Genomic DNA, 16,221 nt, shown 5'->3' with positions numbered 1-16,221 from the left:
CCAGACGTCCCAAGCCGATGACGTAAATTTCGGGTCTCCCGCTGCATCATGGGGGCTGTAGTTCCGCCAGGCGCCGGTAAGGGCTGGGGTGGGCGGGGCCACGAGCTGTCAAGGGGAAAAGAAACCAAGGGCGTAGATTAGAGGTTCCCGCTCTTTCGTTTGTTGCCCCAGAGCCTGACCCCAAGGACCCTGTCTGCTCTGGAATCCAAGCTTGCGTTTGGTATTTTAGACAAGAGCTCTCAAGAGTAAGACAGGAAGCAAGCCTGGGCCTGCCGCCCTTCAATTGACTTTGAGGAAGTGAGAACAGCAACAGTCCTTGAGCAGGCTACCTAACATACATCGTTTTGACTTTCACAGCGGTCCCAGTTGGCTCAGAGGGGAGATTACCCCAGCTCACATATGGCAGCTTACTAGGCCTCCTTATGTGCCAGGCACTGGGACACCGCAATAAGCAGACTCCTGATGGCCTCAACAACAGCAGGGAAGGCTCCAAGCCTGCGCTCTCAGGTATGGTACCCCCCCAGCCATATGTGCTACGAGCTCCTGAAATGTGGCCAGTGCAAACTGAGATGTGTAAGACTCGGTAAGAAAAGGAATGTAAACAATCTCATTGATATTTTTGTATTGTAAAATGATAGTATTTTGGATAAATTGGGTTAAAAAATATATATTACTAAAATGAATTTCACCTGTCCATTTTACTGTTTAAAATGTGGCTACTAAAAAATCTAAAATTACATAAGTGGCTCGCTGTGATATTGTGGTTTATAATAAGAACTATATATTTGGTCTTTGTCTACTGTGCCTGGCAGAGCTCCTAAAGCCCTGGTAATTACCTATATAAGAGCCATAGGGGCATCTTTTGTCATAATATTTAGTTTTGTCCTCAGTTTCTGAAACAGTTTCAGAGCTATTCAAATAAAGGCGAAATGAGTGTCTTTTTGTTATTCACATCTTTCAACCACACCTGAGTTTGTGTTAATGAGACAACTTTTGGAAAACTCCTAAAGATGGGGGCTGGTTGCCAGGGGAACCCAACCACGTGATTAGAGGGTTGCAACTTTCAGCCTCACCACCCCTCTCAACCTCCTGAGAGAGGAGTTGGAGATTGACTTGATCACTAATGGCCGATGGCTTAATCAACCATGCCTATATTCTCAGTGAAAGAAAGGTTCTTGTCCATGGCAGAAAGAATTCAGAGATGAGACAGGGAGGTCAAGAAAGTAAATTGAGTATTTATTTAAGCAAAAGTACTCTCTCAAAGGGAGAGCGGGCAGAGAGGTGAGTGGCTGCCCCGAGTTTTCTTGGCAAGTCGGTTATGTGGGGCGGAATATTCATTGCAGAAGGAAGGCTTGGGGGTCGTGTTCCCTGATTTTCATTCCAGCTCTACCTTCCCGAGGGGAAGAGGGATTTTTGTCTTTATTTAACCCTTGATTGGAAGTGTCGTGGCGCCAGTGTATGATGGGTATTTCTTATCTGCAAGGCTAATTTTTATTGTAATGAGAGCATAATGAGCAAAAGGTTACATCTGGACACCGGAGATTCCCACCTTTTCCCGCCTTTCTTTGTCTGCCACCCCAGGATATGTGCTTTCCTGTCAGTCTGGAGGTTCCTGCTTTTCTCTGTCTGCCTGTGGACCCCAAGATGCATGGTTTCCTGCCATCTGGCCTGTGCTCCCCTTTCTCTGCTCACATCTAGCTACCTGCCTGTTTTTTTGGTGTATTTTTTAAAAAATAATTAATTTTATTTTTGGCTGCGTTGGGTCTTCGTTGCTGCGTGTGGGCTTTCACTAGTTGTGGCCAGCAGGAGCTACTCTTCATTGCGGTGCGTGGGCTTCTATTGCGGTGGCTTCTCTTGTTGTGGAGCACGGGCTCTAGGGGCATGGGCTTCAGTAGTTGTGGTGCTTGGGCTCAGTTGCTCCGTGGCATGTGGGATCTTCCCAGACCAGGGCTCAAGCCCATGTCCACTGCATTGGCAGGCAGATTCTTAACCACTGCACCACCAGGGAAGCCCTACCTGCCTGTTTTAACACCTATGTAATGAAGTCCTCATAAAAAGCCCTGAACTATGGTCCAGAGAGCTTCCAGGCTGGTAAACAAGTGGAGGTGCTGGGAGGGTGGCGTGCCCAGAAAGAGCATGGCGGGCTTCCCTGGTGGCTCAGTGGTTAAGAATCTGCCTGCCAGTGCAAGCGACATGGGTTTGAGCCCTGGTCCGGGAAGATCCCACATGCCGCGGAGCAGCTAAGCCCGTGCGCCACAACTACTGAGCCTGCGCTCCAGAGCCCACGAGCCACAACTGCTGAAGCCCGCGCGCCTAGAGCCCGTGCTCCGCAACAAGAGAAGCCACTGCAATGAGAAGCCTGAGCACCGCAACGAAGAGTAGCCCCTGCTCGCTGCAACTGGAGAAAGCCCACGCGCAGCAACAAAGACCCAATGCAGCCAAAAATAAATAAATAAGTTTATAAAAAAAGAAAAGAAAGAGCATGGAAACTCCTCACTCCTTCCCACATGCCTTGTCCTCTGCATCTCTTCCATCTAGCTGTTCCTAAGTGGTATCCCTTTATAATAAACTAGTAATCTAGTAAGTAAACTGTTTCCCTGAGTTCTCTGAGCCACTCTAGTAAATTAATCAAACTTTAATTTGATTAATTAAATTAAATTAAGGGGCTCATGGGAATCTGAAATTTATAAATGGTTCAGGAGGGGCTCATGGGAATCTGAAATTTATAAATGGTTCATCAGAAGCACAGGTGACAACCTGGACTTGCAATTGGCATTTGAAGTGGGGACGGTCTTGTGGGACTGAGCCCTTAACCTATGGGATCTGATGCTATCCCCAAGACAGCCTTTCTGTTTTCACTCAGAATTGGAGGACTGCTTGGTGTGGGAAAAACCCAGACACATTTGGTGACCAGAAGTGTCATTAAGTGGAGTATTGTGTGGAGTATAAGGAAAAACAATAGAGTTTTTCCTCTACATGAGGATTTATGGTTCACATTATTCAGTTGTACCTTGGTATCCACAGGGGATTGGTTCCAGGACCCTCCTGGAACACCAAAATCCTTCAGTGCTCAGGTCCCTTATATAAAATGGCATAGAACAGCTCCTCCACATCCAAATACGTATTTGGATAAGGAAGGCCAACTTTATTCCTACTGGACTGCACTGCTTTATAACCATGGTAGAATCTTGCCTGCGGACACCTTAAGAAGCAAATCGTTAGCCTCTGGACCAACCAGCTTATCAGTTCCCAGTGAGGTTGGTCAGAGGTAGCTGTCCCGCCCTTTCTGTGCTAAGTGAGTTAGTAGCCTCGCATCCTAAGAGTCAGACCCCAGACTGTGAGGCCACACTCAGACCTTGCCTCAGGGTGTGGCCAGGCCTCTGGATGTGGCACACACGGGGGCCTGTACTTGCTGCCTTGTAGAGCAGCTGTCTGTTTTCCTCCTCCAAGCTCCCTGGCCTCCCTAAGGGGACTGTCAATACTCCAAGGGCACGAAGTGAATTCCATTTCCCTTCTTCAGCAGAATCTTGCCCAAGTTAGGGCAAGATTCTGCCTGGAGGTTCTCCCCCTCAAACATCTGTCCTGTCCGTTCCCTCCTGCGAGCTCTGGCCTAGGCGTTGGCCACTTGCCTGGGCTGCTGCAGGAGCCTTGGAATCCATCCCCAGCCTCTAGTATGACCGTCCACCCAGCACCCTGCTTTCTCTCCGAAGCACTGCCTCAAGCTGTGAGGCCTCCAATAACAAGGCTCCCCTAGCTTGGCTGGTCGTGTGATTGTGGGGCTGCAGGGCAGGGGTGCGGTGCATTCGCAGGACATCTTTTCCACATTACCTGTTTCTATTTTGATGAACTTTTCCACGGTGGACATGAATTGCATTTATAATCAGAAAAAGGTTAACAATGAAAAACAACCCTAAGACACACACACACACACACACACACACGTATAGCACAGACCATCTCAGAAAGGACACCCAAGAAACTGATTAGGCATGGTCACTTCTGGGGAGAACTGGGAAGCCAGGGGTGAGAGACGGGAAAGAGATTAAGATTTGCACTGTTTGAATTCACCATATTGTTTTTTTTTGCGGTACGCGGGCCTCTCACTGTTGTGGCCTCTCCCGTTGTGGAGCACAGGCTCTGGACACGCAGGCTCAGCAGCCATGGCTCACGGGCCCAGCCGCTCCGCGGCATGTGGGATCTTCCCGGACTGGGGCACGAACCCGTGTCCCCTGCATCGGCAGGCGGACTCTCAACCACTGCGCCACCAGGGAGGCCCCACCATGGGTTTTTTTGTTGTTGTTGTTTTTGTTGTTGTTTTTTTTTTACCGGTACACGGGCCTCTCACTGTTGTGGCCTCTCCCGTTGCGGAGCACAGGCTCCGGACGCACAGGCTCAGCAGCCATGGCTCACGGGCCTAGCTGCTCCGCAGCATATGGGATCTTCCCGGACCGGGGCACAAACCCGTGTCCCCTGCATCAGCAGGCCGACTCTCAACCACTGCGCCCCCAGGGAAGCCCGTCACCATGGGTTTTTTAAACACAAAAACTTATCTTTAGAGGGGAGGGATAAATTAGGGATTTGGGATTAACACGTACACAACTACTGTAAATAAAATAGATAAGCAACAAAGACCTAATGTATAGCACAGGGAACTATATTCAATATCTTGTAGTAACCTATAATGGAAAAGAATATACATATACCTGAATCACTTTGCTATATACCTGAAACATTGTAAATCAATTATACTTCAATTTTTAAAATTTTTTTTTAAAAACTTATCTTTAGTATATATATGCAAACCCCCTGAATGACTCCAATTAAATTAAGTCCAACTCTCCTTAGCCGGGGAAAATGGGTTTTGCAATCTGACCCCCTCCACCCCACCCACACGAGCCAACCTGCTTCTCAGATCCCACCTGTGCCTTCCCGGCTCTAGCCCTTGACCTAAAGAGCGTCTCTGCCTATTGGATACCTCCTTCCCCTCCAAGGCCCAGCTTCAATGGCATCTGCTAGCAGGCTTCTCAGCCTCAGCACTACTGATATTTGGGGCTGGGTAATTCTTTGTTGGGGGGCAGGGACGCCTTGCAGGATGTTTAGGAGCGTCCCCGGCCCCTACTCACTAGTGCCAGCAGCATTCCACCCCCGTTCCCAGGGTGTGACAACCCCAAATCCCTTCAGACATTGCCAGATGCCCTTGGGGGCAAAATCATCTCAGGTGAGAAGCATTATTACACACGCTGCTGGTCCCTCCTGTTCCCCACAGCAGTTCTTACAACCATTGTGGCACTTATCACACCCGTCCACACTGGGTCCACAGTGAACTGCATTTGGTTTTTTGTCCTCACCACTGATTACAGGATGCCTGGGGCGGAGGGGGGCGGGGACAGGGACCAGATTTCTGCTGAAATCATATTCAAATCCCTGTCCTTAGCACTTGTGTGACTTTAGGCCAATCACTTGGCTTCTCCAAGCCTACATCTCCTCATCTATAAAAAGATGATGCTAGCCCCTACCCCAGAGGACTGCGTGCGGAGCCGGCCTGACATGCACGATGCCCAGCCCAGAGCAGGGATGGATAGAGGTTACTGCTCGTTACTAATAAATGCCCTGAAGTGTTATTGGTGCTACACATCTGCCCAGGGTACGGTGGGGCAGAAGTTCACTGTTCCCTGACATTCATGTTTGCAAGAAGGGTGGTCAGCGAAGGCTTCGGAGGAGGGTGACACCAGATTCAGATCTTAAGAGATGACACAGTGTGCCCCAGGTAGCAGTGCCTGGCTTATACGGAGGATTTATGGAATATACAAAGGACATGGAGATCACATGTGACTGAGTGTGGGAAACACAAGTCACCCAATCTGCCTGACCCAGTATGCCAAGTCACCCACGGCCGGCCTTCCTTGCCAATCGTGAGCTGTTAAAGTTTCTCCCTGCAGACACCCACCCGCCCCAGCATCTCCCACTCAGTGGTTTGAATGACCTTTAGTAGAAACTCTCCTGTTTCTGTCTGTCCCTCTCTCTGGAGGCATTCAGGACAGGGTGACGCAGTGCAGTGTCTGGACATACCACTCCCTGCTCTGCGCCCCCAGAAAAGGTCAAGTAGAGGATGGAGCTGTGGCATCCGTGCATTTCCTGTCTCCCGGGAGGTTTTCTGAGTCACCATCTCCAAGGGACAGAGTTTTGCTCTCATGATAGGAGTCAGGGAGGATGGGGCTTCAGCAGTCCCACGGTCAGGGTGGGGACTTGAGTCTGATCCAGGTCTCGGTGTCAACCCTGAAGCTTGAAGCAGAAGTCCTCGGGGCTGCGGCTCTGCCAGGGAGAAGCTCTGGGGCGTGGCTTCTCACCCCGAGAGTCTCTCTGGGCAGCTGGGTCAGCCCCTCTTCTGCTCAAGTGTTGCCCCTTGGAAGAAGCAGAGGAAGTGGGACTGGGTTTTTCAGGAAGAGGGATGGGAAAGGACGAGTTGCTACAAAGCAGTGAAAGTGAACAGTTTCTCCCGGGGCTGTGTCCAGAGCACCAGGAAGGTCCCAGCCAAGGAGGTGTGCTCTGCCTCTAGCCTGTGGCCCAGTCTCTCGGATGGCAGCTCCAAGAGCAATGAGAGGTCAGGAGCCTGGAGGCTGGATCTGGTTCCCTGGGACCCCGAGGTCCCAGAGGCTGCTGGGCAGCGGTTGTTGACAAAGAGGAAAAGGTCTGTGGTGGCCGGGCCGGGCCAATTAGGGATCGACGAAGGAGACTGCGATGTAGCGGGTGCCTTTGGTGGTGGGGAGCCCCTCGTGGTAGTGCGTGAGTCGCCCGGGGTGCATGAGAGTCCAGCCCTTCCGTGGGGCTCGGACGGAGCAGTTGTAGCGCAGGAACCGACAGCCTCCGCCCTGGGAGACAGGAGGTGTCAGTTCCCCAACAGGAAGCACCAGTTCCCCAATGGGACGCTGGGCCCTTCCCCTACTACCCCCATTCTCCCATCTGAGCCATCACAGCCAAGGGGTTCTCAGCACAGCCTGCCTGGGGATGCCTTGCAGAGCGATGGCCACGAGCTGCCTAAGGAAGACACTCAGCAAAGAGCAAGGGACCCAGAGCGCTGGCCTTGCAGGGAGGCAGCACTGGGCAGTGCCAACTAACTCTGTGACCAACCTGAACCTCAGTTTCCCCTTCTGGAAAATGGGCATCAAACTGTACAGGGTGGTAAGAATTAAATGAGATGATACAAGTAAGAGCTTAGGGCTCAGTTTCTCAACCTCAGCACTACGGACATTTTGGGCCAGATAATTCTCCCCCCCGTTTTGTTTTTTTTTTAATTGGGATAAATACACGTAACATAAACTTTACCATCATAGTCATTTTTAAGTGTACAGTGGTATTAAGTACTTTCACACTGCTGTACAGCTATCACCACCATGGGCCAGATAATTCTTTCTTACGGGGGGTGTCCTGGGCATTCCTGGCCTCTACCCACTAGATGCCAGTAGCACCCCCAGCGTTGTGACAACTTCAGGTATTACCAATGTCCCCCCCAGGGAGGGGGGCAACATCATCCCCTATGAGAACCTTGATACATTGTAAACTCTCAAAAAAATGATAGGTGTTTTTATGGGTGTCCTTCACAGTGCCTGCTCAGGACCGAGTCCCAAAAAGCTCTTAGAAAATAGTAGCTTAAGGAGTCAATGAATGAATGAATGGCTGGCTCCCTAGTTGATCACACCTAGAGGCCTTCCCTGGGGCCCTGAGGCCCTCAACTGCTCCTTCGAAACCCTCACGTCTTCCTGGTTTCCTCAGCCCTCCCCTCTGGCCTCTAGCTTGTGCCCCGCACCTGCACTAACTCTGTCCTGTCATTCCCAAAGCTGCATCTTACTTTCAAGAATGATGAAAACCCTAAGCTTTTGATTACTAATAGCTATCATTCCTTGAGTACTCATTATGGGTCCATGTAAGCAATTACCTGGATGAACTCATTTAATTCTCACCATTCTATGGGGGCCCCTCTAGGTTTTCCCATCTAAGACGTGAGGAAACTGAGATGCTAAGAAACGTGCCTGGTTATATGTTACAGAGAGCTGGTGAGGGGAGAGGCAGGACCCAGGTCCAGGCAGCCTGGTCCTGGTCCTCCTGTGCTGCTGCTCTATTATGTCCAAAGCCTTCTTCCTCCCACCAAATTGTGCTCTGAATCCACCCCTTCCAAGAAGCTGTCCCCATGGACCTGGAATCCTGTCTCTCGGGTTCCCTGGCACCGGCATACCCTGGGCCCCTCTGCCCGACCACGCTGTGAGTACTCCCCAGCCAGCCCTCCCCCCGGCCCGCCCTCACTCACCTCGTAATCCACCCCAGCCCGGTTCAGGGCAATGTTAATGGTGAAGGTGGAGGCGTCATGGTGTGGCATCAGGGAGGGCTGCTCGTCAGGCTTGTAGCGGACGACAAAGGCCAGGTCGAACTGGGCCTGCGTCGAGGAAGCGGGACAAGAGAAGTGGAGTTAGAGAGAGGCCCCCGAAGGCCGGGAAAGGCAAGGGTGCATAGAAGGGACCCCTCATCCAATCGCTGGAACGTTAGCCGGGAGAGCAGTCTGTTTATGCTGTGTTCTCCAGTGCGTGGCACAGAAAAGGTTCTCAGTTAAAATGTGGGGAGGAAGGGAAGGAAAAGAAGGAAAGGGAAGGAAGGGGAGGACATGGAGGAAAGGAGGGAAGAGAGGGAGAAAGAGAGGATGGAGAGGACAGGAGGGGAGAAAAAGAAGGGAGGAAATGAACTTAATCCTCACGACCCGTCCTGGCTGGTGATTCCTTGAGGGTAAGGCCCAGGCACACTCAAAGCAGGTATTTGGAGAAAACCATTTAAAGAGGAGGTGACTGAGAGAAGGAGTGCAAAAGCCAAAGAGACAGTCAAAAGACACACGACGGAGGAGCTGAAGGAATGGGCACGCTGGCCAGCTAACTGGGGGCTTGTTTGGTGGGCTAGCATAGGAGTCACTGAGGCAGGATTTAAGTACACAGGGAAAGATGCAAAGGAGTGAGTCAGAGGCTAGAGGCCCAGGGGCCTTCCATTACCCTAGATGCCTCCCAGGGCCCCGCCTCACACCTGATGGGAGGAGACTTCACTCCTGGAGACCAAATATTCCATCACTTCTCCCCCGAGCCAGGAACACCCTCCTGCCCACAAGCCCCAGCCATTCCACCCCAAGCCCTCATCCTGGCTGCACCCCAGGCATGCCCACCCTGGTGTAGTAGCCCGGGTAGAGTTTCTCCGTCATGGGGGCGATGTACTCCACCAGGAACTTGTGCCACTCCCGCTCAAAGTTGATCTGGTTCATGTGGATGTCTATGGTCGGCACGTTTTCGTAGCCACCCTGGATGCGGTTGTCCTGGAAGTGACCAAGGAGAGTGTGGTAAGCAGAACTCTAAGATGGGCCCCCTGCCACCCCGCTGGAATTCCAGCCCCCTGGTGTACAGGCTCTGCCTAATCCTCTCCCTTTGACCTGTGAACCCGATGGGATAAGGTTAGGTTACAGGACAAAAGTGAAGGGGATGAGCAGATGTAATTAATGTAAGCAGTCTATTGACTTTGGGTTAATCAAAAAGGAACTCATCCTGGGTGGGCCCTTCAAGGAGGATCTTGAAGAGGGAGACTCTGTGTCCTGCTGGCCTGGAAGGAGCAAGCTGCCTGAAATTCTACACCTGCAAAGAAATGAGTTCTGCCACATGAGCTTGGAAAAGGACCCCAGGCCTCAGAAGAGACCCCAATCCTGGCTGATACCATGACTGCAGCCTTGCGAGGCCCCGAGCCGGACTCCCGACCCACAGAAACTGGGAGATAATAAATGGGTGTTGTTTTAAGCTGATAAACTTGGTGATTTGTTACACAGCACAGGAAACCAATGCAGAAGGCCACAGGTTAGCTGGGGCACTAGCATCCCAGGACTGGCCCGGTCAGTGGAGCACAAGGGTTCACCAGACCTCACACACGGGCTACGTGAGTTACTGGGTTCTGCAGATGAGCTCTGCCACCAAGCATGTAGATTAGGCAGTAACCAGAACCACTGCTTAGTCAAGCTGCCAGCCCAAAGGTTAGCTGGTCTCTGAGGCACAGAGGCCCAGGGGCTCATGTGCCTTTAAAAATGGTTCCTGAACTTTCCAAGATGGGTGCAGGTATGAATCCCTCCTTCAGGGAGTGCACAGCCTGTCACATCCACCATGCCCCTTGCTTCTGCTGTCTGGTGAACTTGGCACTGCTGTCGCTTCCTAATTCTTCTGCGTCCCACACTTGCTCATTCCTCCCCCATCTCCATCCACGCCTCATCTGGGGAAGGAAGCTACATCATTCTAATGAGAAACCAGGAACTGGAAAACCTGCCATTGAAGCTTAAGGTAGCTCAAAGTCACCCAGCGGCAGTGGCAGCTTGAGGACCAACACCCCATCCCATTTCTCAATCCCTCTACTCCTCAGTACCTGCAGGCCCCCCTGCCAGTGCCCCCATCTCCAAGAGTCCCAGAGAGCTTGGCTGGCTTGCCAGGAAAAGAGCCCAGAGGGCAGGCATGGTGGGAGGGGCGGCCCCCATCAGCCGCGGTCCAGGCGCCTGGGACCCCTACCTTGTTATCTCCCAGAGACCACTGGCCATAGTGCTCCATTTCTCCCACCAGCTCATCACAGGCCGTCTCCGTGAAGATGGGGAACCAGTAGACGTCTGGGCAAGGCTGGGGAGGGCAGGGACTCGGTCACAGGGTCCAGAGTGGCATCACCACATTCTCCCTCTGCCCCCATGGCCCTCTGCAGAACCCATCACAGGCAAGGCCCATCATGTGGTCTATGCCTGGTCCCACACGCTCCAGTCTGTGGGCCCTCCATGTCCCCACCAGCGGCCCCAGGGAGCAGGGGCTCAGTGAGCTGCTGAAGGGAGAAGGAAGCAGAGCTCAGAGCTGGCCCTTCTCAGCCAGAAGCAGCCTGGGCTAGGAAAGGGACATGCGTATCCCCAGTGCCCCCAGGGAGCAGAGGCCCGCAGGCTCCGGGAGAAGCAGAGAAGCATTTGTTTCTCATCCTAGGCCCACGGTCCACAGTTGAGACCACATTTGGGGATATTTTCTTCTTTCTTGTTCAGGCCAGGGAGGAAGCGTCAGGCACCCCCAGGCCCCTGCAGACTCCAGTTGGAAAGTGCCCGCAAGAGGAGGGGGCCCATCCCACTGTCCATTCCCTCACCCCAAGCAGTGCCAGAGCATAGAAAGGTGCCTTCTCCCCGCCCGGGTCAGCCGGCTTTGCTCCTCTGCTGTCTGTCCCCCTCCCTGCAGCAGGTGCCGGATGTGAATCCAGGAGCTTTGTTCCCAAACGGCCTCCAGTCCTTACCATCTCCACCATCTTCCCTGCCAGGGCCTTGGTGTAGTTCTCGTGGATGTACTTCTCCTTCCAGTCCTGTGGGGAGTGGGAGAGGTGGGGTTCTCGGGCCTGCCTGGGCCAGCTCGGGCTCACCCCTTGTTCCACCGCATGCGCTGCTCCAAGATGGAGTTCTGCCCCGCAAGCCCCCTGGGGGGTGGGGCGGGGGGGGGGGGGTGGGGAGCCGGTATGTGCCTGTGCCACTGGGTCATGTGAGCTGATGGGCCCACAAGTGTGCCTGCAGGAGGGGGTGTCTGCATGTGCGTGTACACGTGTGTGTGTGTGTGTACAGGTCTGCCTGCAGGTATGTACATGTGCCCACATCAGCCACAAGCTTGCAACGTCTAGGGATGCTGTCATCACAACACCCTCAGAGGTGAGACAGGCTGGGACAGTACACCCATTTTAGAGCTAAGATAACCGAGGCTCCAAAGGTGGAGAGGCTCAACTAAGTCACAGCTGATGGACCACAAACCGCGGCCTCTGACTCCTGGGCCCTCCTCCACCAGACGGCGCTGCCTCTGGAGATATTCTCCTCTCCCCACTGAAATCCTGCCCAACAAGCCCCTGGGGCAGAGGGAGGCGGCGGGGGTGGGGGTGGCTTGGGGTCCCAGCCAAGGTCAGGCTGTGAGAGGGAGGCTCCTCAGGCCACAGGATCACCGGGGTCTCCTCCGCTCCCACCCCTGCCCACCCACGAAGGGCCTCACCTCGGGGTTGCTGAACACCTCCCAGAGGTCGTTATGGAGGTGGGTGGTTTGGTAGCTGTCCAGGGACAGCAGGTGGCCGAAGGCGTGCCGGTTGGTCAGGAACAGGAACACATCCTGGGGAGAACGGGCCGGATGGAAGAGACCCTCCCTCTCCCCTGCACGCCCCCAGGGGTGGGGTGGGGGGGCACGACTGCAGCCTCCTCTGCCCACCGAATTTGAGTTCACCTCATCTCCCCAGTGCCTGGATGAGGCCTGACACTGGGGTTGCAATCAAGGAAGACTTCCTGGAGGACTGAACAGGAATGAAAGAATGAATGTGCAAAAGAAAAGGATGGTGTTCTGATCCTGGAGTAAGTTGTGGGCACAGGGGAAACATTACCCTGCCGTTATAGTCTTTAAAATAACCACAAAATAATATTGGGTGGGGCACGGGGATAGGATAAGGGCATCTCGGGCACATTACTTGGTGTAAAGGTGGAAAGTTTTAGGTAGAAAGTTTTCTTTAGGCTCTGTCGAAAATGTAAATAAAAGAGGTGGTGTGAAAACAGGTGGTGTGAAAAAAATGATCCTGCAGATCCCGAGGACCAGCCCTCATGCCCGGGGCCCCAAGTGCCCCCACCAGGGCCTGGCAGCCTTGAAGCAGCCCTGCTGGGATCTCAGAAGCTGCAGGGCCTATGGTGACAAGGTGGCCCATCTTCCCTGTCAACAGGGCCTCTTCTGACTGCCCAGCCCGGGCTAACCTGCTGCCGGATATTGGCACAGAAGGCCATGTCCGGGTCCAGCTTGCTGTGGTGGAATAGGTCCATCTCCTGCAGCTCAGCCCGCAGGGCACTGCCCTTGATCAGGTAGATGTTTGAGATGTAGGGCACGTTCCAGACGCCGCTAAAGGAGAGAAAGGAAGATGGAGGGGGCCACAGGCGATGGCGAGGGGTCATAGTCTGGGGGTCAGGGGGAGGAGGAAAGGGGCAGTCACAGGCTGGGAGGGCACGATGGTGGTGATTTGATTCCCCCACCCTGGGCACATGGGCCCAGGATGACAATCAGAAAGTCCTTCTGTGTGTCTGACTGCAGTCTTCCTTTCTTCAGTTAAACAGGAATTTGACAGCAACAGGACAGGAATACTAGGGAGGGAAACAGATGAGGGTGCCCCCCGTCCTGCAGGTACTCACACACGCCGTCCCTGCACAATGTCCACGTAGTCCTCGGAGCGGGCGTAGTAGCCATCTGCACTCAGTGCCCCCCAGAAGTTCGACCACAGCCTCCCGTGGCGGGTCATCAACGGGGCGATGACATTCCTGGGGAAGGAAGCACCTCAGAGGGAGTCCCTCTGCCACGGGGAGGTTGGGGCAGACCCAGGTATGGGGAAGGGGAGGGACAGTGCCTTCACCCTGCAAGCACCTCCCTAGGGTAGGGCCTGGAGCTGGGTCTGGCCCATCTGGTGCCAGCTCCCTCCCACAGGGCAGCCAGGAAAGGCTGGGGGGGGCGGGTTGGGGGGATGGGAGTGGGGGGGTGAGGCTGGGGCTTGTGGCCGGGAGGTGGGGAACGTCCTAGACCAAGGTAGCCAGGCTGGGAAAAGCCTGGGGTCATAGGTGAGGCCAAGGCGGGGGAGGAGGAGAAAGACAGGGGAGGGGCTCCCACCCCAGGCCCAGGCCCAGGCCCAGGGACATCGTGAGCCCTGGCTCCGAGGGCCTGCTGTTCCAGCAGGCACAGCCCACCCAAGCCTCACTTGTTCTGTTCGATTAGCAGCTGCAGGGTTTTGGGCTCGGTCAGGGCCACATCGGCATCTATGCTGAAGTAGTAGGTGCAGCCACGGTCCTGCCGGCACAAGTCCCTGCAGGGAGGGGGACACAGGGTCAGCGGGGACAGGGTTCTGGCACCAACCTCCCCACCCAGGATCCCAGAGCTACCCTCAGGCTGCAGTCCCCAACCATTGCCCATATCTACGATCACCAGGTACCAGCCAAGGGTCTTTAGGGAGTTCAGGCCGGCCCTGCTGCAGGTTGGGACCAGCCACCTCCAGGTCCCTCCCAACTTTGAGACACAACCCCTGGGCTACGGAGCTGTCAAGACAAGGCCCAGAGCCTGGCAAGTGGTGTCTAGTGCCCTGAAAACCTTGCTACTGGCGAGAGCAGGCCCACAGACAGGTGCCTACACTGCCCGGGGCTGTGGGTAAACTGTTTCTGCCTTTCTGGAGGAGAGTTTGACAACTTGTACCCAAAGCCTTAAAAATCTCATACTAAGTAAAGTAAGTCAGACAGAGAAAGACAAATGTGATATCACTTATGCATGGATTCTAAAAAAGTAATACAAACCAACTTATTTACAAAACAGAAATAGACTCACAGACATAGAAAACAAACTTATGGTTACCAAAGGGGAAAGGGGAGGGGGAGAGATAGATCAGGAGTATGGGATTAACAGATACAAACCACTACATATAAAATAAAAAATAAGGATTTACTCTCCAGCACAGAGAACGATATTCGATATCTTATAATAACCTATAATGGAAAGGAATCTGAAGCTGTACACCTGAAATTAACACAATATTGTAAGTCAACAATAGTTACATAAAAAAAAAAAAATCTATGTTTTTTTTGTTTATCTGGTGCTGGGCTCAGCAAACTACGGGCCACAGTCCAAATCTAGCCCACTGCCTGGTTAGCTCGTGAGCTAAGAACGGTTTGTTGTGTTTTTTTAATTTATTTTATTGAAGTATAGTTGATTTACAATGTTGTGTTAATTTCTGCTGTACAGCAAAGTGATTCAGTTATATATATATATATATATATATATATACACACACACACACACACACACACATTCTTTTTCATATTCTTTTCCATTATGGTTTATTGCAGGATATTGAATATAGTTCCCTGTACTATACAGTAGGACCTTGTTGTTTTTGTTTGTTTGTTTTGCGGTAGGCGGGCCTCTCACTGTTGTGGCCTCTCCGGTTGCGGAGCACAGGCTCCGGACGTGCAGGCTCAGCGGGCGTGGCTCACGGGCCCAGCCGCTCCACAGCACGTGGGATCTTCCCGGACTGGGGCACGAACCCGTGTCCCCCGCGTCCGCGGGCGGACTCTCAACCACTGCGCCACCAGGGAAGCCGTAGGACCTTGTTGTTTATCCATCTTATAGATAATAGCTTGCATCTGCTAATCCCAAACTCCCAATCCATCCCTCCCCACCCCATCCCACAACTCTGTAAGAACAGTTTTACATTTTTAAATGGTTGGGGAAAACAAAAATCAAAAGAAGTCATGTGAAAATCCTATGAAATTCAAATTTCAGTGTTGATAAATAAAATGTTATTGGAGCGCTGCCACGCTCATTCATGCTCCAATAGCCGGGCTGAGTGGTCACGGCTGAGCCCACAAAGCCAATTTACACAGACTTACTAGCTAGTCCTTTATAAAACGTTTGCCAGTCTCGGATCTGGACTTTCTAATTCTTTTATAGTCAACACAAATTACTTGTTTGTTTTAATGATAAAGGAAAAAAAATCAGAGATTGTTTCTCTATTGTCAGCACTTATCTACTCTGGGCCTCCAGTCCTTCCTCTTTCTCTCATTTGCTTCCTGAATCCAATTGACAGTGCTCAGCCCCTCCCAGGAGCACCGAGGTTGGCTCAACTATTTCCCCATTTGAGAGATGGGAACACTGAGGCCCAGAGAGGGGCAGGACTTGCTGGAGACCACACAGCCTTCTGAACCTGTCTCCCCGCCTGGTGCTCCTGATACTGCAGCCCCTCTGCCGTGACCCCCAACTCACACGCCCATGTTCCTGGCGTCCGCGTTCGCCACCCGCACCTCGGGGCCCAGCAGTTTCACAGACAGGTACTCGCTGCCATGCTCTGCCAGGAACTGCTCCACCTGAGTCTTATGTTGCTGCTCCTGGGGGTGAGGGGATGGAGGGTGAGGATGAGGCTTCACCCCAGGGACCACAGCACCTTCTGCTACTGCAAGCTGCTCTCCATCATTCCTGGAGCATCCCTGGCCATCTGCTTTCCTATCCCCAGAACTCTGCCCACACCAGACCTTCTGCCTGGAGTGCCCTTCCTGGCCATCCTCGGACCATCCTCCTCTGACCAGGCCAGGCCCACAGGCCTCTTAAGAGCCTCTGTCACCAGGACAGTGCCCCTCACCCCACAAGCCACACACCCATA

At 53.0% G+C, this 16,221-nt stretch overlaps 1 protein-coding gene and 1 long non-coding RNA gene across 3 annotated transcripts in view; one reads left to right on the top strand and one right to left on the bottom strand.

The window, feature by feature from the left end:
• The first annotated feature begins 107 nt into the window (after positions 1-107).
• On the top strand, positions 108-9,811 carry LOC137215525 (uncharacterized). Of its 2 annotated transcripts, none has more exons than XR_010939306.1 (3): positions 108-507; positions 1,582-8,256; positions 9,561-9,811. It is a non-coding gene; the product is annotated as an uncharacterized lncRNA (long non-coding RNA). The 2 variants fall into 2 exon arrangements; XR_010939307.1 differs by having other exon boundaries at positions 108-583.
• PLOD1 (procollagen-lysine,2-oxoglutarate 5-dioxygenase 1) overlaps positions 5,769-16,221 on the bottom strand; it is a 27,021-nt gene continuing 16,568 nt past the window's right edge. Inside the window, exons 10-19 of the mRNA XM_067720814.1 lie at positions 15,828-15,949; positions 13,777-13,881; positions 13,220-13,345; positions 12,791-12,932; positions 12,051-12,164; positions 11,317-11,382; positions 10,569-10,673; positions 9,197-9,343; positions 8,303-8,428; positions 5,769-6,869 (exon numbers count right to left, since the gene is read on the bottom strand). Of these exons, the coding sequence (XP_067576915.1) occupies positions 6,714-6,869; positions 8,303-8,428; positions 9,197-9,343; positions 10,569-10,673; positions 11,317-11,382; positions 12,051-12,164; positions 12,791-12,932; positions 13,220-13,345; positions 13,777-13,881; positions 15,828-15,949 (1,209 nt within the window). The 3' untranslated portion in view covers positions 5,769-6,713. The remainder of the gene's footprint in view (positions 6,870-8,302; positions 8,429-9,196; positions 9,344-10,568; positions 10,674-11,316; positions 11,383-12,050; positions 12,165-12,790; positions 12,933-13,219; positions 13,346-13,776; positions 13,882-15,827; positions 15,950-16,221) is intronic.

Source organism: Pseudorca crassidens, chromosome 2 (assembly GCF_039906515.1).
Source record: "Pseudorca crassidens isolate mPseCra1 chromosome 2, mPseCra1.hap1, whole genome shotgun sequence".
Classification (NCBI taxonomy): Eukaryota; Metazoa; Chordata; class Mammalia; order Artiodactyla; family Delphinidae; genus Pseudorca; species Pseudorca crassidens.
The sequence above is the reverse complement of the archived record's forward strand: the minus strand, read 5'-3'. Positions and strand labels throughout refer to the sequence as shown.